This window comes from Mycosarcoma maydis, chromosome 14 (genome assembly GCF_000328475.2).
Source record: "Mycosarcoma maydis chromosome 14, whole genome shotgun sequence".
Classification (NCBI taxonomy): Eukaryota; Fungi; Basidiomycota; class Ustilaginomycetes; order Ustilaginales; genus Mycosarcoma; species Mycosarcoma maydis.
The window spans coordinates 164,330-183,877 of NC_026491.1; the positions used below are offsets into that span (position 1 = coordinate 164,330).

Here is a 19,548-nt window from a genome sequence, read left to right on the forward strand (position 1 = left end):
CCCTGCCGTCACTGTGGATGGAGGCGCCCTTGCTTGCAGACATCATCGACCACCCACACTTCTGACAATGCACTGCTTCTACGAATCATGGCAGCCTCAGACCGACTTTCGCAGCATCACTGCAAGACGCTCTTGGTCCTTTTGATAGCAGCTTGTTTACTATCCGTGGTGAGAACGGCGCACCAAGAGCAGGCACCCTTCTATGAACCATACCCTTCCAAAGCAGCGACAAACTTTACGCCGCAAGAAGCATACGAAGAGGCTCTTCACCTGCTTCGTACCACGATCAAGACCAAGTCTCCTCGCACCAAAGGCAGCAAATTCAAACCCAGCACCTCCGAAACGCCCTCTTCGCAGCAAAAGGATGGCACGACTCCATTGAAAGCATCGAAAGGTGCGAATCTCTTCCACGCTGTTCGCGCATTGCGTCGCGGGTTGCACAACGCTTTCGATGCCGCTCACGAAGCCGCTTCGTCAGATGCAGCAATCGGCGCCAAGGTCAGAAGCGTGGGCTTGTCAAGCAGCGCTAGCGCTCATCAATGGCAGGGTCCACCGATTGGCGCTTCTCGTTACGAATCGCAGTGGCCCAGTGCCGCCCCCTTACCGTTGTGGCCAGACTGGGAGAGCTTGCCAGACGGAGCGACTCCGGTCAATCCTACGGATAGCATATGGGAGAGTGTCATGTTTGGGCCATTCAATACCGAGAGCCAGGCGTCACTCGACATCACCTTGTCATCTGCCGAAGAGAATAGCCCAGACGAGGACACAAGTGTCAGAGACCAGGCAATCTCGCTGCTCACCAGGGCAGGCTGGGGCCGCGAATCAGTCAACTGGAATTACGAAGCGTACTCCTCGGCAGCCCGCAACGGCTCGAGTCTTCTTCGAGACAGCTTTGATGGAACGTTCACTACGAGCACTTCTGGAACTGACCGCTCATCGGCACTGTCAGATGCCTTGTGGGTGCTAGGAGAACACTCGTTGTGGGGCACACATGGAAGTCGACCCAATCTCGCGCGCGCTCGTGCATGTTATCAACGCCTCGCTGATCTCGGCCACGATCAGTTCGGAAAGTCGATGGCCGGTAATGCCAGTGCACATGCTCGGCTAGCCTTTCTCGAAGGCAGCGGCTGGGAGTCAACCATCCGAGGAGACTGGAAACCCCTTTCAAATGAGATCAGCACTTGGCCCTCTTTCACCGCTTCGCCAACATTTGACCATGTGCGCTCGGCATGGGGAAACAGACGCCAGCTCTTTGCACAGCTCAAGAGCGACGATGGACAACGGCAAGCCAAAGCGATTCTACACTATACCATCGCTGCCAATGCTGGTCATGCTCCATCGCAGATGGCGCTCGGATTTCGTTACAAAGCAGGGATTGGCGTAGCGCCTTCCTGCTGGAACGCCCTCGAGCTCTATGAAAAGGCTGCCGAAGACGCGTACAGACGTTTTCAGGCAGGTCCGCCAGGTGGACTTACACTGCCGTATACAAAGATCCGTATTTCGGATCTGGACGGTGGGGCTTACGGACCTGGCGCATCCGTAGCTTCGACCGGTTATGCAGTCTTTAAACCTGCAGTACAGGCCGCGCTCAATCGCCAGCCTGGATCTGCCCGCGATCCCTCCGCGCTTGAAGACCTGCTAGAGTATCACATTTATCTGGCCGAGCACGGCGATGTGAGGAGCTCGCTTTTCATGGCCCAAGTCTACTACCACGGCAGCATCTATTCGTCGGGCGAGGCTGCAGGTGCGGTGCGTCGCGACTACCGTCGTTCCTTGACATGGCTTATGCGAGTTGCCAAGGAGGTGTGGCCTCGCAAAGCAGGCTCAGTGGGTCGCGGCGGGCCGACTGGCTACACAGCCAAACAGGGAGACCAGGGCGAAGATGTGCAACTCAAGGTGGAAGACAGCTTGCTAGCACACGCCGGCTCTGCGGCTGGCATGATCGGACGAATGTACTTGAGAGGCGAAGGCGTTCAGCAAGACTTTGTTCGAGCCTGGGTTTGGTTCTCCCGCGGCAAGGATACCGGCGATGCCGAGTCGTACAACGGCCTCGGTATGATGCTGCGTGACGGCCTTGGAGTAACTGTCGACATTGGTTCCGCCACGAGCTACTTTGAGGCCGCAGCCAAGGTGCGACATAGTGGTGCCAACATCAATCTGGCCAAGATTCACATGGAGATGGGCGACCTTGACAGTGCAGGCAAATGCCTGACCATTGCCTCGTTGGGTGATGGTCGCTTCGAGGCAGTTTACTTGTTGGCCAAGGTCAACGCTCAATTAGCACGCAAGGAGCAATCAGGCGACATTTGCCGCAAAGCGCTTTCCGGATTCAAGCATACGGCAGAGCATGGTGATTGGTCCACGCGCATCTCGCACAAAGCTGAACATGCTTGGCGGCGCGGCCAACGACAAAAGGCACTGCTCGGATGGGCGCTGGCGGGCGAGCTGGGCTACGAATCGGCTCAGAACAACGTCGCCTACCTGCTTGATCGAGCCAATTCTCGAATTCGCATACTGGATGTGTCGAACGATGGCCAACAGCAGGCCAACTTCACCGACCGCCTCGCGCTGGTGCACTGGACACGATCGGCGGCGCAAAGCAATGTGGATGCGATGGTCAAGATGGGCGACTATTACTTCCACGGTATTGGTACAGGCAACCCAGGCCAGCCAGCATATGAAAAGGCGGCAGCTTGTTATTCGGCCGCTGCCGACAAGGGCGTCTCGGCTCTGGCGTACTGGAACCTGGGCTGGATGTATGAGAACGGTATCGGCGTCGCCAGACAAGACTTTCACCTTGCTAAACGTTACTACGACACGGCGGTGGAGACCAATGTCGAAGCGTATCTGCCTGTAACGTTGAGCTTAATCAAACTGCACATTCGTGCCGCATGGGCTGCTATCTTTCGATCCGAGTCCAGCCAAAGCGCCATCTCACTACTCTCGTCGTACGCAACTTCCGATACAGGCAATGTCGCCTATACGGAAGCGGAAGAGCAAGCAGCCGCGAAGCGCAAACAGGCTGAGGAGAAGCAGCAGAGAATAGCGGAAGACCAGGGTGGCGGCTACGGCGATCCAAATGAGCCAGAGACGTGGGCAGCGAGGCAGGACGAGACCGACGAGGATCTGGACGACATGATCGAGTCGGGTCTGCTGATCTTGGCCCTCGGTGGACTGGCATATTTGGCGTATGTCAGACAGAACGTGCAGCTACAACTCAGAAGAGAGAGACGACAACAGGGCCAGACACCTCAGCAACAGCAGGAAGACGATCAGCCGCAACGACAAGCGGCTGCACATCAGCCGAATCCGTGGGCTCCGTTGGGAAATGAACCGAATGCTGCTGCTAACTTCCTTGCTGGGCTATAGTCCTCTACCTATCCGGACACACTCTCCATCGGTACTCTTAATGTTTTGCAACTCGCACTGTCTGTGAATTTACATGGTACCTATACTAAGCTCGCTTTGTTCGCCGGCGTGCTTCATCGTTGAATCACGAATGGTTTCGAGGAGAAAGAAGTTGGTCGACTCGTGTCTCGTGACTTGTCAGACGCTATCCGCAGCGTGCGACATACGATGTGCGAATTTTAAAGATCTGTTAGGTCGACTTGCGTGAGTGTGGGAATTTCTTTCACAGACCCTGATTTCACGAATTCACTGATTATTCACGATTCACGATTACGAATCACGAATACTCGTGAATGCAGCCGTGAGCGAGTTTGCTGTCTGAAAATTTTCCCTTTCGGAATTCGGGCATGGTAGAGCTAGACACAATAATTTCCCTGTGGCACGCCGCTGAAAAAAAGAAGCAGAAGAAAGTTACAAGTCGTGAGTCCAACTGAAGCACGAACCTCGAACCTCGAGAAGCTACAACGTACACTCGTCTTTCTTCTCTATTGTGCCATTCAACTCAAATCATCAGCATCACCACCATTTATCAGCAACAGCTGATCGATGCTTTCTTACGTCGAAAATGGCTCCCACATCATCCCAGCATAGCAAGTCGGGCAAGAAGCTCACGAGAGAGCAGCAACGGAAGAAGGCAGACAGCAAGGCTTCTAAGGTCCGCCGTGTTCAGCTCGACGCTAGCGGCAACCAGGCCAACGCAAAGCAAAAGACACTAAAGCAGATCAACAAGAATGCGGAAAAGGTCTCGAGTCGCTTCAGATATGCATCTTTCAACCAGCGTCTTCAGGATGTCCACCTCGCACCGGCAGCCATCAGTGCCAGCACCAGCTACCGACCCTATTCCGGGCTCGATGCGCCGCTAGCTGCAGCTTCAAATTCCACTAGCAGCGCTGCGTTACCAGTTCTGGATGAGCAAGATCAGCCACTGGATGTGACTGACGAGGATACCTCCTCTTCACTTCATGCAACAACCTCGTTCTCTCAGGCGCTGCAAGCGTGGACGGACCTCAACCTCTCCAATGCCTTCCATGACCTTTACCGTCAACTCTACCCCATCACCCAGTCGTTGCCTCAGTTGATTCATCACCGCTCCTCCATCGCATCAATTCTTGCTACGACGCTGTCTACACCGAGTCAATGGCTGGCATGGGATGCTGCACTCGACCTTCTGCCTCGACTCGCAAAGGACTTGAGTTCCGAGTTTCTACCCGTCTATCCTCCTCTGCTCAAGAGTGCGGTGCACATCACCACAACAACAAAGGACACCACTAATGGCGATGAACGCGCAGCTGCCAACTTGGTCGAGCGTGGGTTTCAATCGGCTGCATGGATCCTGAAAGCCGTCAGCCCTTTCATCGTGAGCAAGGAGATCGCATCTCGTGCGGATTGGGATGATGAAACAGCAGAAGCTCAAATCGACTCTGGAATGGTGGAGGAAGAGGAAGAGGTGCAAGACGTTGACGAAAGGACTCGTCGGCTTGTAGAAACCTGGACTGTCATCAGACCCTACCTTGGCTGGAAGCCTATCGTTGCCAAGAAAGCGACCGCATTCAACAAAGATGATGATGGCGACAACGATGAGGAACAGGAACAGGAACAGGAAGATGAAGATGCCGCTTCGACCATCTCAGAACAAGAAGCTGGTAAAGAAGCTCCGCCTGCAGATAGTGCCATGTTTGTCAACACGAACATTCAGCGTATCTCGCCCTTTACTCGACGTTTTGCATCTGAGGCGTTTGCCCACCTCCTTCGCAAGACAAGAGGCCGTCAGTTGCAGAGCATCACATCGCTCATCCTTTCCGACCTCGAGACCATGCTGCACGATGAGGATCAGCACGTACACTACCGACATCAACCATCTCGCCGGCCATCGGTGCGCTTCTCTCGAGGTATTGCTGGTATTTGGGTCGAGGGTTGCAAGTCGCTCGAACGACGCTTGCATTCGAAATGCATCTCGCTGTTGAGCGTGCTTCTTTCTTCCAGCCGCCCAGTTCCAAACGTATCAGGCGACAAGTACCGACACCTGACGCGACTGATCCTTGGTCGCCTCACCATCACTGCACTCGTCCATCACTGCAACGCATCCCACTTTGCTATTGTTCTCGAGTACCTTTCAAGCCTTGTCGATCACAACCAGTCACAGTTGTCACAAGAGACCAGCAAGATTCAAAACGTTGCCCACCTTACCGAGTCTGTCGAATGGCTCGCATGCGCTGTAGGTGTCAGAAAGGGTACTCGAGTTGCTGATCAAGCCAAGCCGGCGCTGTTTGCGCTGCTGTTGCGTCTCTCTCCCCTCTTCCTTGACAAAACAGTTCAAGCGCCTACTGGAGCAGCACTGCGAACTTCGCTTGTCTCGCTGTTTGCTCTCTCAATTCCCTTGGGTCGCTTGCAGGACCTTCTCGGCCCAGGAATTAAGCTGGTCGACTCGGTCGCTCCCGTACCTTCCCTCTCCAAATCTAAGGATTGTATCGAGATTCGGCAGTCTCTGTGGCCCGAGTTCAGTGGCCTTGTCGAGGCGCTCGCACAACCGACCCTTGAATGGAGCGGTTTCAAGCAATTTGTCCTCCCGACTGTCCTCACCTCTACAGCTGAGACCGTTGCTTCAAGCTCGACTTCTCCGCAATGCAAAGATCACGCATTTACTTTGCTGGAGAGGTTAGAGAAGATCGGTCAGCTCGACGAACTTCGCGTCTCGCATCATAGCCCTCTGTTGGTTCGGTGGTCCAGGCATGTCGCATCGGAGATCGAAGGGCGCCTCAGTAAGCTCGTCATGCTTTTCTGTTCCGACAAATCCAACACCCAAGGAACCAACGCAAAAAATGCCGCTTCTCGAATTCTTGATCAGCAGCATCTGCTTGAGCCCCTCGTTCCTGCACTACGCCTATCTACAGTTCCCAAGTCATCACCTTCAACGAACTTCGGCAGCCAGATCGCTCAGCTTTTGTTGGACGGTCTCCTCTCAAATGCCTACTTCGGTTCAGAAGAGCAAGTCCGCTCGAGCTACGACAAGCACATCATCAACCCTGCTTTGCTGATTGGACTTGCGTTCGAGAGTCTGGCCATCCTTCAGGAGCGAAGCGCGGGGAAAGATTTCGAGACTGTGGCGAAGCAACTAAAGGACCAACTGTCCATCCAACAGGTGGTGCAGTGCTCTGCATGGCACCGAGGCGCCCTCAATGGATTGAGCAAGTATCTCGCTTCCTGCCCAGCTCGTCTCCGACCTCAACTCCCACGCTTAGCTGATGTGCTTGAGCCTCTATCAGCAGCAATCATGTCTTCGGATCCTCTCATCCGTGTCTCGGCGCTCGAAATTCTCTCTTTGATCGAAGCAGAAGAGCTCAGCGGCAATACCACATTCATCGGCAAGCTCGTTGAGGTGGAGCGTACACCCTTATCCGTCGCCTCGATCCGCGATCGCAACGTGCGTGTGCGAAGTGTTGGCCGCGACGTTGGACGGGCAATCGCTGTCTACAAGGCTGCTGACTTGCAACGCAACGTCCAACGAGACACTTTGATCCTCCGATACCTTGTCGCCAACCTCAAGCTCAATCTACGTCCAGTGTGGTCCGAAGCAATCAAGGCGGTGACCGACATTGTTGAATCAGGACATCGCGAAATAGAGAATTCACTCTTCCAAATCGCCATTGCAGAGCTCGAGTCAGGTCAAAGACTCGATGGTTCCGAACTGCGATTCTTGCCCGCTGTATGGCTACAGTCGGACACCGGCGCGGAAGAGAGCCACGAGGCGTCTGCAAACACAGACGAGGTGGAGCCTGACCGCGTCCTGCGTGACGAGAGCGACATTGCCGGTATAGACGATGACAAGCAGTTCCAGGACGGCATCTTGCTGGAGAGGCGCAAAGCTGTACGAAGCTGTATCCAGCATGCCCGAACTAGCTCCGGCTCCGACGCGAACGGCATTGGCAGAAACGGACTCACGACAACCCTTCAAGCCTGCATTGAGATCCAGCAGCCTGATGCGCGACTTGACCTCGTCAACTACCGCCATCAGATTCTCAAGCTTCTGTGCGAAGTAGCACCCATCGTCGAGCGAAACAACGCGCGCTTTATTCACATCTTTTTCAGAGACGCAGGACCGCGCAATCTGGCCGGTGTGCTGCTTTCGCCTCTCGATGACGACGATGACGAGGAGGACGAGAAAGACGCAGACGACGAAGGCGATAACATCAACAAGGAGAAGTCAGTAGATGGAGAAGCCATGAACCTCAGCAAGAAGGACCGTCAGGCGCAGCTCAGCGCGTACCTCGAAGTGCTCGGCAAGCTCAAGAACCCGAAAGCTTTGTCGCGGTCCGGCGAGCTGCATAGCTATCTGCTGAGCTTGTGCGCCACGGCTGAGGTCTCGGTTCAGAAGCTGGCTCTCGAGGCCATCTTGACCTGGAAGGACGAAGCCGTGATGCCTTATGCTACCAAGCTCAAGGAACTGCTCGAGGCTGGCAACTTCCGCGACACGCTTGTCTCTTTCACCCTGTCGTCTGACTCAAACGTTGTACAGCCCTACCATCGACCCGCGCTTATGCCTCTCGTGATTCGTCTTCTATTTGGCGCCCTGCTCTCGAGGCGTGGTAATCGAACAAGCGGTGCTGGTCAACGGGCTCGACGAGGAGCTGTGCTTGGCGCACTTGCTGATATTGGCTCTGATGAGCTCGTCACCCTCGTCGATCTCATGCTGGCTCCTTTTGGCGACCAAGCCCAACCACCCTCAGGTGATGAGGACGGATTCAAGTATGTCTTGAAGAGTCCGGTCGCTTCAACTCGACGCCAGGTCGGGTTTCTCTCCTTGCTTGGAGAAGTTGTCAAGCAGATCGGAAACAATCTTCTGCCTTACTGGGATCGCCTCATTTCAGTCGCTCTTAACCTCACCTATCATGCTCATCAAGCTGTTGTTCAAGCGCACATCCAAAGCACCGACACATCTTGCTCCACTGAGGCGAGCAAGCCACTCACGGCACGCACCTCGCGAGCTCGTCTGGTTCGCCAGGCTGGTTACAAGCGTCTGTGCGACTTTTTTGCAAAGCCGCAAGCAGCGTCCATCTTTCGATGGGATAGATATTTACCTGCCATTTTTGCCGAGCTTATCTCGCCACGTCTCGAAGCGCTCAGGGTGGAATCGAGTCAGAGCCAGTCTGCGCTGCTCGAGCTCTTGCACGTCTGGTCCGGTCAGTCTGAGACGCTTCCTTTACTAGGCACATACGACAATGCTGTACTGCCTAGTATCTTTGCCATTCTCGCAGCACCGACGGTCAAGCCGTCCGCGATCGGCTCTGTGCTGGACATTGCCGAGCGTGTTCTCGCAGCCGCTGCTGCCGAAACGGACGCGATGGACGTAAGTTTGGACGTCAACTACAGAAACGGCTGCATCTTGTCCTTGGTGGATCTTGTCGTAAGACCACACGCCTCGATCTTCCTCAACAGCGTCACTCCACTGATCGAGCAAGCTGCTTCGGCTGCGGGCCCTGCAGCTGCTGCGATGGGCCGAGACGACTTGCTGCGTCGCCAAATCTCACTCCTCGCCGCACTTTCGCCTTTTGTCACCGCTGCTGAAGATGCCAGTCACCTGGTCAAGCTCCTTAGCCCCATGATGCGCAAGTCGAACTTCCTTGTGCCTGAGCGCACCAAAACCGAGCTGCTGGCTATCTTCGAACGTCTTCTGTCCCTCATTCCAGAATTCCGAGACGAGCGCTCCGAGCTGTTCCACAGCACGTTTGTGATGCTCAGTGGTCTCTTTTCGCTTCTTCGCACCGGCGAGTCGCGAAAAACTCTCAGCACTGCTTTCAACCGCTGTGCCGAGGTGGATATGGAGCTGGAGCGGGTGGCAAAATGGTGCACACAGCTCAACGCGCTGAGCAAACGAAGGGTCGAAGAACGCGACTTTGATCAGCTGTTTGGCGCTTTCGATTCGATCAACGCCAGCGATGCGTACATTACCGCGAAGGAATGGCAGCCACTGGTGCACAACTTTTTGTTCCTAATCTTGGACCCGGAAGAGTTGTCGGTCCGCAGCAACGCCAACGCCTCGCTTGTCAAGTTCATCAGCCAGACTGCAGCCGAGAGTGACTCGGGTGCAGACGGCGAGGGTGCATTGATGCAATTGTTCCTGCAAGCGGTCTGGCCTGGACTCAAGAAAGCCGTGCGCCATCGCTCCGAGCTGGTACGAAGAGATGTGATGGCCGTCATGTCGTCAGCTGCAGAACAACTCGCAAAATGCCAAGTCATGGCTGAGCTCTCCGGCCTTCTGGGTGGTGGCGATGCTGAAGTCAACTTCTTCAACAACATCCACCACATCCAGCTCCATCGCAGGACACGTGCAGTCAAGCGTCTGCCAGAGCAGGCGGCCAAGGGCAGCATGAAAAGTCGCACCATCAGCGACATTCTCGCTCCCGTGCTCGGACACTTCCTCGTACCCGGATCGGTTGAGCTCTACGATCACAACCTCGTGACCGAGGTTATCACTAGCCTAGGCCTTCTTTCTGGTCAACTCACATGGGGCCCATACAATGCACTGTTGTGGCAGTACCTTCGTCTCGCAAACAAGAAAGGTGCCTCGGAGCGCATCATGGTGCGAACGGCAATGGCGATCCTGGACAACTTCCACTTTGGAATGGAGGAGGAAGCTATCATCGATGAGGCTGATATTGACGACGACGAGGCCGAAGAGCGCAACCAAGAAGCCCAAGCAGTGGTGGAGATTAGCAAGGACAAGGACAGCAAGGAGGCTGAACGTGTCAAGATTCTAGATGCTGTCACTTCTCGTTTGCTGCCTCGACTCATGGCTTATCTCGAGCAGAAGGACGAGACAGAAGACTCGACGCGACTACCCATCGCTGTTGGTGTGGTGCGCGTTGCACAGTGCCTTCCCGCCACACAGCGCAAGACGCAGATCAGCAAACTGCTAAAGACGCTCTCCAACGTATTCCGTTCCAAAGCTCAAGACACGCGTGATCTTGCGCGAGAGACCGCATGCAAAGTCATGTCGACGCTGGGTGCCAACTTCTTGCCCGAGTTCCTGCGGGAAATGCGACGGGCACTCATGCGCGGCCCACAAAAAGCAGTGCTTGCTTTCACCGTACATTCGGTGCTGACGCACCTAATGACGAGCAAAGACGAACCATTGACCTCTCTCGATCATGGCGCCAAGGAAATCATTGAGATTGCTGTCGAGGACATTTTTGGCGCTACGGCTGACGACCGTGAATCGATCGGAAGCAAGACGACTTACCGCGAAGTCAAGCACAGCAAGAGTATGGACACTTTCGAGCAAGTCTCGCGCATTGTCACGCCAAATCGCATGGCCGAGGTGCTTCAGCCTCTGCGAGACATTTTGCAGCAGACCGAGGTCCCCAAAGTCGTGCGTCAGGTGGAAGAGTGTCTGCGTCGCGTTGCGAGCGGTATTCCTGCGAACCCACAGTTCGACTCGAATCGATTCCTCTCGCTGTGTGCTACGCTGATTCGCCGCGATGCGGTATTCCTACAAGCGCGCAAGCCCGAGACCAAAGCTGCGTCGCGCCACAAGTCGGCAACATTGTACAACTACGCTGTCTTTCTCAAGCGCAAGGACGTTGAAGAAGGCGCTAGCGCGGGCAAGGACCACTACTCGCGCAATGCGCACAAGTTTGTCGCATTCGGCCTCGAAATGTTGGTCACCTCGCTGCGTCGAGAGCGCTTCGATTTCCAGGACGAAGAGGTGCTAGCCAAGCTTAACGGCATGGTCAATATTGTTGGAGAAGCTGCGTACGCCAACGAGTCGTCGGTACTCGAATTGTCGCTGCGTTGCATAGCGCAGATTGTAAAAGTGCCCGTGTCGCGCGTGGACAAGGCGCTTCCGGTGTTCATCAAGCAGATTTTCGGTATTATCCACCAGTACGGCTCACCACAGTCGCAGATTGTGCAGACAGCCTTGCGCACTCTGACCGCCATTCTGCGCGAATGCAAGCAAGCCTCTCTGTCAGAGACACACCTTAGCGGTCTACTGAAGCTCATTGCTCCCGACCTGGAAGAACCTGCGGTGCAGAGTACGCTATTTGGCTTACTGCGCGCCATTGTTGGCCGACGCCTTGTTGTGTCTGAAGTATACGACACGATGGACAAGGTGGCCGAAATGATGGTGACCAACCAGTCGGATTCGGTGCGCGATTTGTGCCGCTCCACGTATCTGCAATTCCTGCTCGACTATCCGCAAGGCAAGCAACGTCTACGCAATCAGATTGGTTTCTTGGCTAAGAACCTCGCCTACGAACACGAATCCGGACGACTCTCCGTACTCGAAATCACGGATGCCATTCTCAACAAGTTCGGCGATGAACTGCTGCAAGAATATGCCGAGATGCTCTTCGTCGCTCTTGCAATGGTTCTGGCGAATGACACGAGCAGCAAATGTCGTGAAAAGTCGGCTCTGCTCATTCGCACACTGCTGAGGACGATGAGCGAGACGCAGCAGGATAAGACAGCGTTGATGGTGGATGCATGGTCTCGACAGGAGGCGAAGCCCGAGCTCGCCAGAGTCGGAGTGCAGATCTACGGGTTGTTGATGGAAGCATTACCGGATCGAAGCGCTGGTTGGGCAGAAAGAGTACTGGAGGTGGTGACCAAGGTTCTCGTCGAATGCGCTGACGATCTCGAAGCGCTCGAAAGCACTGACCCAGTCTTGGAAGACGAACTGGACTGGCAACTACCCTACCACTCACTGCAAACCCTCGGCCGGCTCACCACTCTTATCGGTGCAGCTAACGAGACCTCGACGAAAGCTTGCAACGATGCGGTACGAAGGTTGTTGCTATTCCCGCACAAATGGGTGCGCATCTCTTCTTCGCGCATCCTAGGGGGGCTGTATGCACTGCAAGAGCCGCACGCACCGAACATGGTGACGGTGCAGCAGGATCCGATTGGCAGTCTGCCGGCGTTGGTAGACGCGGCCAAGAAGTCGTGCTTGCAGCTGCGGTCGGACAAGTTGGATGATACACTGGCATTGCAAGTGGTGAAGAATTTGGTTTGGATCGGGAGATGTTTTGCGCTCTTCCCGGTGGAGCGTGCCAATCTAGACGAGCTGGATGCCACTGCCGAGGATGGTGAAGAGCTTTCGCTCGGCCAAGAAGGACGAGACCAAGGCTCTGGTAGCGATTTGGATTCTGATTCTGATTCGGACACGGACACGGACTCGGTCGATTCGACACATCAATACGCCGCGGCGCTCGACACGCCGGCTGTGATTGCTTCGGATCCGTTGCGCTGGCTGATCTCGCGCCTCTCGTTCCAGGCACGTCTCTCACTCGCTCAGTCCAAACCGCCACACTGGACGATCAATCCTTCTTCGATCCTACGCTTCTTCGCTGCACTTTCCTCCTCGCTGCCTCGCACGCTGCTGCCGCGTTTGCTGCCGCTCTTCCTCGCCCCACTCATCCGACTCATCGAATCGCGCTCGGAGCCTACGTCATCGTCAACGCTGACCGAATCGGACCAGCTGAAATCGCTTGCGATCGAGGTGCAATCCCACCTCTCGCACCTCGTCGACGTAGCCAGCTTCAACAAAACCTACTCGATGCTCAAGCGAAAACAACAGCAGAAGAGCGAAGCTCGAAAGACGCAGAGGCTCATGCGAGGAATCCAGAACCCTGAACTACAGGCCAAGAGGAACGCCAAGAGGAACGAAAAGAACCATGCAGCTAGAAGAAAGAGGAACCAGAGCAACCTGGAGCAAAGGGAGGCTGGCGGAAGTGGCAAGACCAAGCGCGTCAGGAGGACTTGAGTAGCCGAGATTTCCAAGACAAGAATAGAACGATGATGACGATCACTTTAGGTTCAGAAACAAAAGAGCATGGTCATTCACAATGTGAGCGTGGAGCACGGAAGGTATGCCGGAACGTATGCTGGTTTGTTAGAATCTACATTGTGATTCACGATTGAAGCCGAAGCCGACTCTTTTGAAGTGACACTGGGTTAGTGAGCTTCACCAGGCAGGCAACGGCGATCCACACTCGCCACTCGAAAGCATCGTGAATCCAAATCGAGCGTATCCATCTTGACTCGTCGCGGCACCTCACGGTGCAGTCCAGACAAAACTCGTCAATCCTTGCTGGACAGGCAGTGTGGTACGCCTGCCGTCGCTGGAAACCACGACATTCTTGGTCTGCTGGCATGTGTTCGCGATCACCAACCCGATCCTCCTCGTTGCCGCCGCATTTGCACCTGTGTTCGCGCGCTGCAAGCTGCTGCTGTTCAAAGGTGCAGCGTAAGCCAGCCATTGCAAACACTGCCAGTCGTCCTGATCTAACGAATAGAGGGTTCCTTGGCTAGCCTGGACGCGGACCGCTTGTCCGCCACCCACGTTGGTGAGGTCAGTAGTGGCGGCGGAGAAGTGCGAGGTGAGGTAGATCTGGTCGTTGAAGTCGACGTACGGATTTGCCGGGTGCGAGGGCGAGGAGAGGGTGAGCGATCCGGTGCACGAACTGCAGTAGGACGATTCGAGATGTGGACCGTAACCGTTGTCTAGCGCCAAGTTCCATTGAACGACACTTCGAGCGTTAACGATGCTCACAGGCCAGTAGACGTTGTTCAACCAGCCTTGGATACCTGCCCATCTATTGGCGGGGTTACCAGTGCCAGTGCATTCAGTCAGGTGGACGTTCTTGGACACGTCGTTTTGAAGCGCTTGTTCGAATTGTGAAATTTGCTCAGGATCGCCGCGGTAACAGTGGAAGGCGATGGCGTCGATAGCAGAGGCATTGGCGTTGACAATGTCTGCAGCGCTCTGCCAGCGCGCATAGTTGTCGTCGTGAGCCCACACTTGGACTCGCGACAATCCACGCTGTGCCAAGGCATCCTTGAGAGCAACCGCGAGCTGCGCCTGCGTAGTGGAGTCCATGCCCATGGACGGGTAGGTGGCGACGTGCGAAGGTTCATTCTGCAGCGTCATAGCCCAAGGCTCAACGCCTGCGCGCATGAAGGCCTCTGCCGTTTGCGCATAGTATTGCGCCAATACGCCGATGAAGCCAGAACGAAGCATGCCTCCATTCATGGCATTGTTCGACTTCATAAAGGCCGGCGGGCTCCAGGGACTGAGGATCACCTTGAGGTTAGGATTGCGCTTCCTGGCATCCAGCAGTACAGGAATCGTGTACTGGCTGCTCTGGGTGCCTTGGATGCTGAAACCGTTCAAGAGGGCATTGGGATCATTGAGCTGATCTACCGCTTGTGCAAACGCGGGTGGTTGTGAAATGTAGCTATACTCTTGGTTGACAGAAAAGTCGCTTGCTCCCATTGTGACTCGCGTGACACTGACACCGGTAGCATTGCTAAACATGAAATCCATCACTCTGTTGTAGAGGCGCGCTTCCTTGGTCTTGAGCCGGCTCAGCAGGAAAGCGGAGGCATCGGTCATGGCGCCACCAAAGCCATCGATGGGTTGGAAAGTTTCGGCGGTATCAATGATGATATCAACGCCCTGACTGTCGCTCCTGTAAGTGCCTAGCTGCGGGTTGGCGGATGTCCAGTTGAAGTTGGTGCCATTGCGAGGGGCAGTGTACCAGTAGCCATGTTGAAGCAAGGACGATCGGTCGCCAGAGATGGTTGTAGGCACATAGTCGGCAGAAGGATTTGAATCTTCTTTGGACGGCCTGCCGATGGTGAGGCCTAATGCAAGACCGAGGATAAGCGCAAGTAGGGCGATCGAAACGAGTGCAATCAGGATGATTTTGCGAGAACGGGATTGTTTACTCCACCAAGCGCAAGCTTTGTTCTTGCGACGTCCGGAAGGTGGCGGTGGTGTTGTAGGCGAGTGAGTGATTGGCAGCATGGGCTTGTCCATGTACGAGTCTGACTCGCCACCGCGGCCATATGTGTGCGACATGCCGAGCGAGTTTGTTGCTGCTGTCTTTCCTCGAAAGTTGTGTGGCTGCCTCGAGGATCCTTGTGTGAAATGCGTTCTTTTTTGCTTGAATATCAACAGTCAAACGCAGTGGAAGACGAAGGCTAGTGATGGAGCAAAGCCGAGCAAGATGGCGGATGCGTAGCTGTAGACGGACTTGGAAGGGAAATGGGGCTAAAGCGGCTTGCTGATGCACTCGGCAAGACCCTTTGTGCAGCGCGTCTGCGTCGGATAACACGTTCCAGACGCACCAAGGGTGGAGGAGAGCACGTTGAGTCGTATCTATGATGAAGAACAATCGTGAATACAATCACAGTAGCGCGGCAATCCGGCGTCATTTGGGACGTGCTGGCTCGAATTTGAACGTTCCGCGGTTGCTCGAGTGATTCACACGCAGGGAAAATGAGGCTGCAAAGACATGAGAGCAAGGCCTTTGGTGGGTGATTGATCGCACTGTACAGTGTACTGTAGAAAATCTTCTCGGCTGCTATGGTCAACAATCTCGGCTTTGCAACTTTTTTTGACAAGATCTCAAAGCTTGGCGGTTGCATCGGTGTCTTTTGATAACTGACGCAGGCCGCGGAACTGCGAAGGAGACAGACAAGCGCACTCGATCTCGATTCATGATTCATGATCCATGATCCACGATTGACGATTGACGATTGACGATTTACGGTTGCGCAGAACGAGATCTCGTCGATTCGAGTAGGAGCCGCATATCTTTTGCTCCAACATGAGCATGAATTTTGGTGTGCGTGAGGCGACTCTATTGTGCGAGAATCGTGAATGGATGATCAGGCTCACTGCAGTCACAGAGTGACACACGGCAGTGGTGAGTACGAATCTGTGAATGACGAATTGTGTGATGATAGAGATGTCCACAGCATTCACGATTACGAAGCAGCCAGACGAGCGAGCTAGCGACGTGCAAGGCGCAGTTGTGAGTTGGTTGTTGAGAGTTGTGCGACTACAGACAAGCGAGGACGAGCATTGCGCCTACTTTCGTGTTTGTCGAACGCCAAATTTATTAATAATTCACCGGTTTGTATTTTTATAACAGATAGGGTTTGGTCTTTTTTATTCTATTGATAAAAATAAATCGATGATAATTTTCAAATTTCAGCCAGATCCTGACACAGAAAAGATTCACGAATCACAAATCGTGAATGGTACCGCTGATTCACACTCAAGAGTAGCCGACGAGTAACGCGGCTCGATGATTCGTGATTCCTGCGCGTGTGACAGTTGCACCCGAGCTTTCCCTCTCACCCAGAAAATTTCGTGTCAGTTATGCTTACGCTGTCGACGCAATTTCGGGCTTACGTGCGTCATGTCTCGTGTGTCGTCTGTACATTTGCCTTGGCTCACTTTACTCGGCCAAATGTACGCCGCTGGCTAGAGCAAACCATTGCCGGTGTTCGGGTCGGTCATACAGACGAGACAGATGATGCTGGATGTTTTGCATCGAGAAACTTACAAACAGATTCGCAGACAACAGTCTTTTTTACTGTATTTCCACGTTGGAGCTTTTATGCGGCTGCCGAGCTGGACTAGTCGAGCGCTCGCAAGGTCAACCCCCCTACCTACATGCATGCTTGCACGCGTGTTAGCCCACTTTGGCTCTCATCTTTCTCACCGCGAGCGCTATGTGCGTCAAAGCTGCCGCAAGCATCGTGAACCGAACATGTGAGCTGCAACCAGGCGTGGAGGCTGCTTTTGCCGTTGAAACCAGAACCGTCAACGCCTTACTTGGTGCTAGGCCGTGATTTCTGTCGCTTCCAAACTTGCACAGGGTCTCGAAACTTTGTGCGTTCATCACAAATGTCTCCACTTGCAAGTTGATCCTCTTACCACTTTGATCGTTGCAACGTTTTCCACACTTTGTTTCCCGACCACGATCAACACAGTCATCACTCCTCTCGATAGCGACAACCATGGCATCCCGTTATTCGCTCAGCGCAGAGCTACCTGCCACGCGCAAGTCGTTGCGCCTTGCCAAAAGTGGTCGCGGCTCAGCTGAGCATGTCCAACAGCAGCTATCCGCAATGGCATCCACACCTGGTCCCGCAGCACAAGACAACATCTCTGTTGGCCCACAAAACGCTTCGACTGAACCGCTCAAGACTTGTGCAAATAACCAAGACGTCACGGTTCGACGTCATCTGTCCAACGGTTACAAAACCAACGCAAAGTCGGAAACGGATGCGTTTAAATCCCAGACATCCGATTGCACCTACGACGATCGTGGCTACCTCGTCCTCAAACCTGCCGATGTCTTTGGTCTCACAGCCAATGCATTCACCCAAGATCAGAGCAACGACCAAGGTCGCCCACGCTCCAGGCGACTCGCCTACCTCGAAGGTCTGCGCGGTATACTAGGGATTCAAGTCCTTCTTTGGACGTTTTTCCGTATTTTTGCCCCCGCCATCGTAGCGGATCGCGACATAGACGGCGTTTACCCCGCAGCCTTTGTCGAGCGAGCGCCTGGCTGGCAGTCGATTCTGCGCAAGGTCTTGTCACCCCTGCTGTTTGATGGCGAGTTGCAAGCAGCATTCTTTATCATCTTGTCTGGACGTGCGAGTCTGCAGACTTTCATCGAGCGCAGACAGGCTGTCCCACTGGCAGGAGCCGCATTCAAGCGCCCTTTCCGATTCATTTTCCCCATGGCAGTCACGTTGGCGCTTGTTTCGCTCGTCGTTGCCGTCAACGGATTCCGATACGCACCTGCGCTCTCAAGCGCGTTGGAAAATCAGCTAGCTCGGCCTCCCGTACAATGGAAGTCGGCGCTCGAGTACTTCAACTCGTTACTGTTCTTCATGTCCACTCCGCTCTACTTTAAAACGGCGCGAGCGACGAGCTTCATCCCACCCAGCGGAACGCTCTGGATCGTTCCTGTGCTGTTCCAACAGACGTACGTGATGATTATCTTGGCGTTCACTCTGCCCTTCACCGTTTTGCGATACAAGAACTTGGGTATGATCCTGCTCATCCTCACTACGGCTTGGGTGGGTCGTTTCAGCTGGTACACGCTCACCGGCCTCTTGCTGGCTGAATGGGCGACTGTGTACCGCCAACTGCTGCCGCGCGGACGCATCCCTCTGGACCGGGCCGGCGTGCGGTCTCTGCCCGCCTATGTTCCCGGTTTGCTCTTTGTGCTTCTCGGTGTCATGTTCAAGTATCTCTGGATCGCCGGCTTGCCCGCCGATGCGAACAACGAGATCATCGCGCATGTGGATGGCCACACGGGCAAGCTCAACTACAGCACGGACCCAGCATCGGTTGCTTATCCGAGATACGACAACTGGCTGCTCGCCACGGGCCTGCTCTATCTGGTGGAGCTGTTTCCGCGTGTACAGCGTCTGCTCAGCAGTCGTCCGTTGGTGTACCTCGGCCGATGGGCGTTCAGTATCTCGCTGATTTCTGGAACTCTCATGCTCAGCTTGGGCAGCCTCGTATGGCACCACCTCACTACGTCGCTCGGCTGGACAAGCCAGGCGGCTATTCTGGCTGTGCTCTTCCTCGTCCTCATCCCTTCGACAGCCCTCCTGGTAGATGCTTATTCTAGGCTCGTAGATGACACCACCCTCTGGTTCTCCAATTGGCTTTTCAAGTGGATCCGCGTTTAGCGTCTAGTATAGTTTCTCTCGCGACTCGCGCCTTGGGTTTTCTTTGCAATTCATCTTTCGTCATTCACCATTTGACTCTGCTTGGTCGGTGCGCAGCCACCACAATCGTCGTATCGCTTAGTCTTCTCTCTGTGCCTCGACATGCGTTGCTCGATTCACGTTTGGTAAAGATGGCCATTGGTCTTATCTCACTTTGGCGACGAGTTGGGCTCGCACATGCCACTCGCGATAGTCGAGATACAACGAGGCATGGGCAGCCTCGATCGAGTAGCGCGTGCCGCACAAGCACATGCTTGCTTCACCGAACGTGTAGATTCAACGCCGCTCGTCGGCTGTTTCCAGTAGAAGCGTCATGTCTGTCTTGCTGCATGCTAGCTCTTCTGATGTGTGATCCTGAAACACATCACTCACAACTAGTTCAAGAGGCAATCGTCGGCCTAGACCCTGTCGGCCATGTCGCCGCGCGAACGATCGAAAGTGAAGCTAAGATCGCCCTCGCCTACGCAAGTGCATACCACAGAAAGCCACATAAGCCACGTCTCACACAGAGCAAAGGCAGGACGGTAAATCAAGCATGGTCGTCCCGTGTCGCGGGACTCTTACCGCATAGCATACGTTCAAGCATCAAGCTTCCCA

The 19,548-nt window shown here is 54.6% G+C and overlaps 4 protein-coding genes across 4 annotated transcripts; 3 read left to right on the forward strand and 1 right to left on the reverse strand.

Moving 5' to 3' along the window:
* Positions 1 to 87: 87 nt before the first annotated feature.
* UMAG_04355 (uncharacterized protein) lies at positions 88 to 3,369 on the forward strand (the record flags this gene model as incomplete). The annotated part of the gene is made up of 1 exon (XM_011392762.1): positions 88 to 3,369. The coding sequence occupies one exon, from the start codon at positions 88 to 90 to the stop codon at positions 3,367 to 3,369; it is 3,282 nt and encodes a 1,093-aa protein (XP_011391064.1).
* Positions 3,370 to 3,973: 604 nt separating this feature from the next.
* UMAG_04356 (uncharacterized protein) lies at positions 3,974 to 13,168 on the forward strand (the record flags this gene model as incomplete). Its single annotated transcript, XM_011392763.1, has 1 exon — positions 3,974 to 13,168. One exon carries the CDS (start codon positions 3,974 to 3,976, stop codon positions 13,166 to 13,168), a length of 9,195 nt encoding a protein of 3,064 aa, XP_011391065.1.
* A 291-nt stretch (positions 13,169 to 13,459) lies between these two features.
* On the reverse strand, positions 13,460 to 15,268 carry UMAG_04357 (uncharacterized protein; the record flags this gene model as incomplete). The annotated part of the gene is made up of 1 exon (XM_011392764.1): positions 13,460 to 15,268. One exon carries the CDS (start codon positions 15,266 to 15,268, stop codon positions 13,460 to 13,462), a length of 1,809 nt encoding a protein of 602 aa, XP_011391066.1.
* Positions 15,269 to 17,220: 1,952 nt separating this feature from the next.
* Positions 17,221 to 18,912, forward strand: UMAG_04358 (uncharacterized protein; the record flags this gene model as incomplete). The annotated part of the gene is made up of 1 exon (XM_011392765.1): positions 17,221 to 18,912. One exon carries the CDS (start codon positions 17,221 to 17,223, stop codon positions 18,910 to 18,912), a length of 1,692 nt encoding a protein of 563 aa, XP_011391067.1.
* Between the last annotated feature and the right edge of the window lie 636 nt (positions 18,913 to 19,548).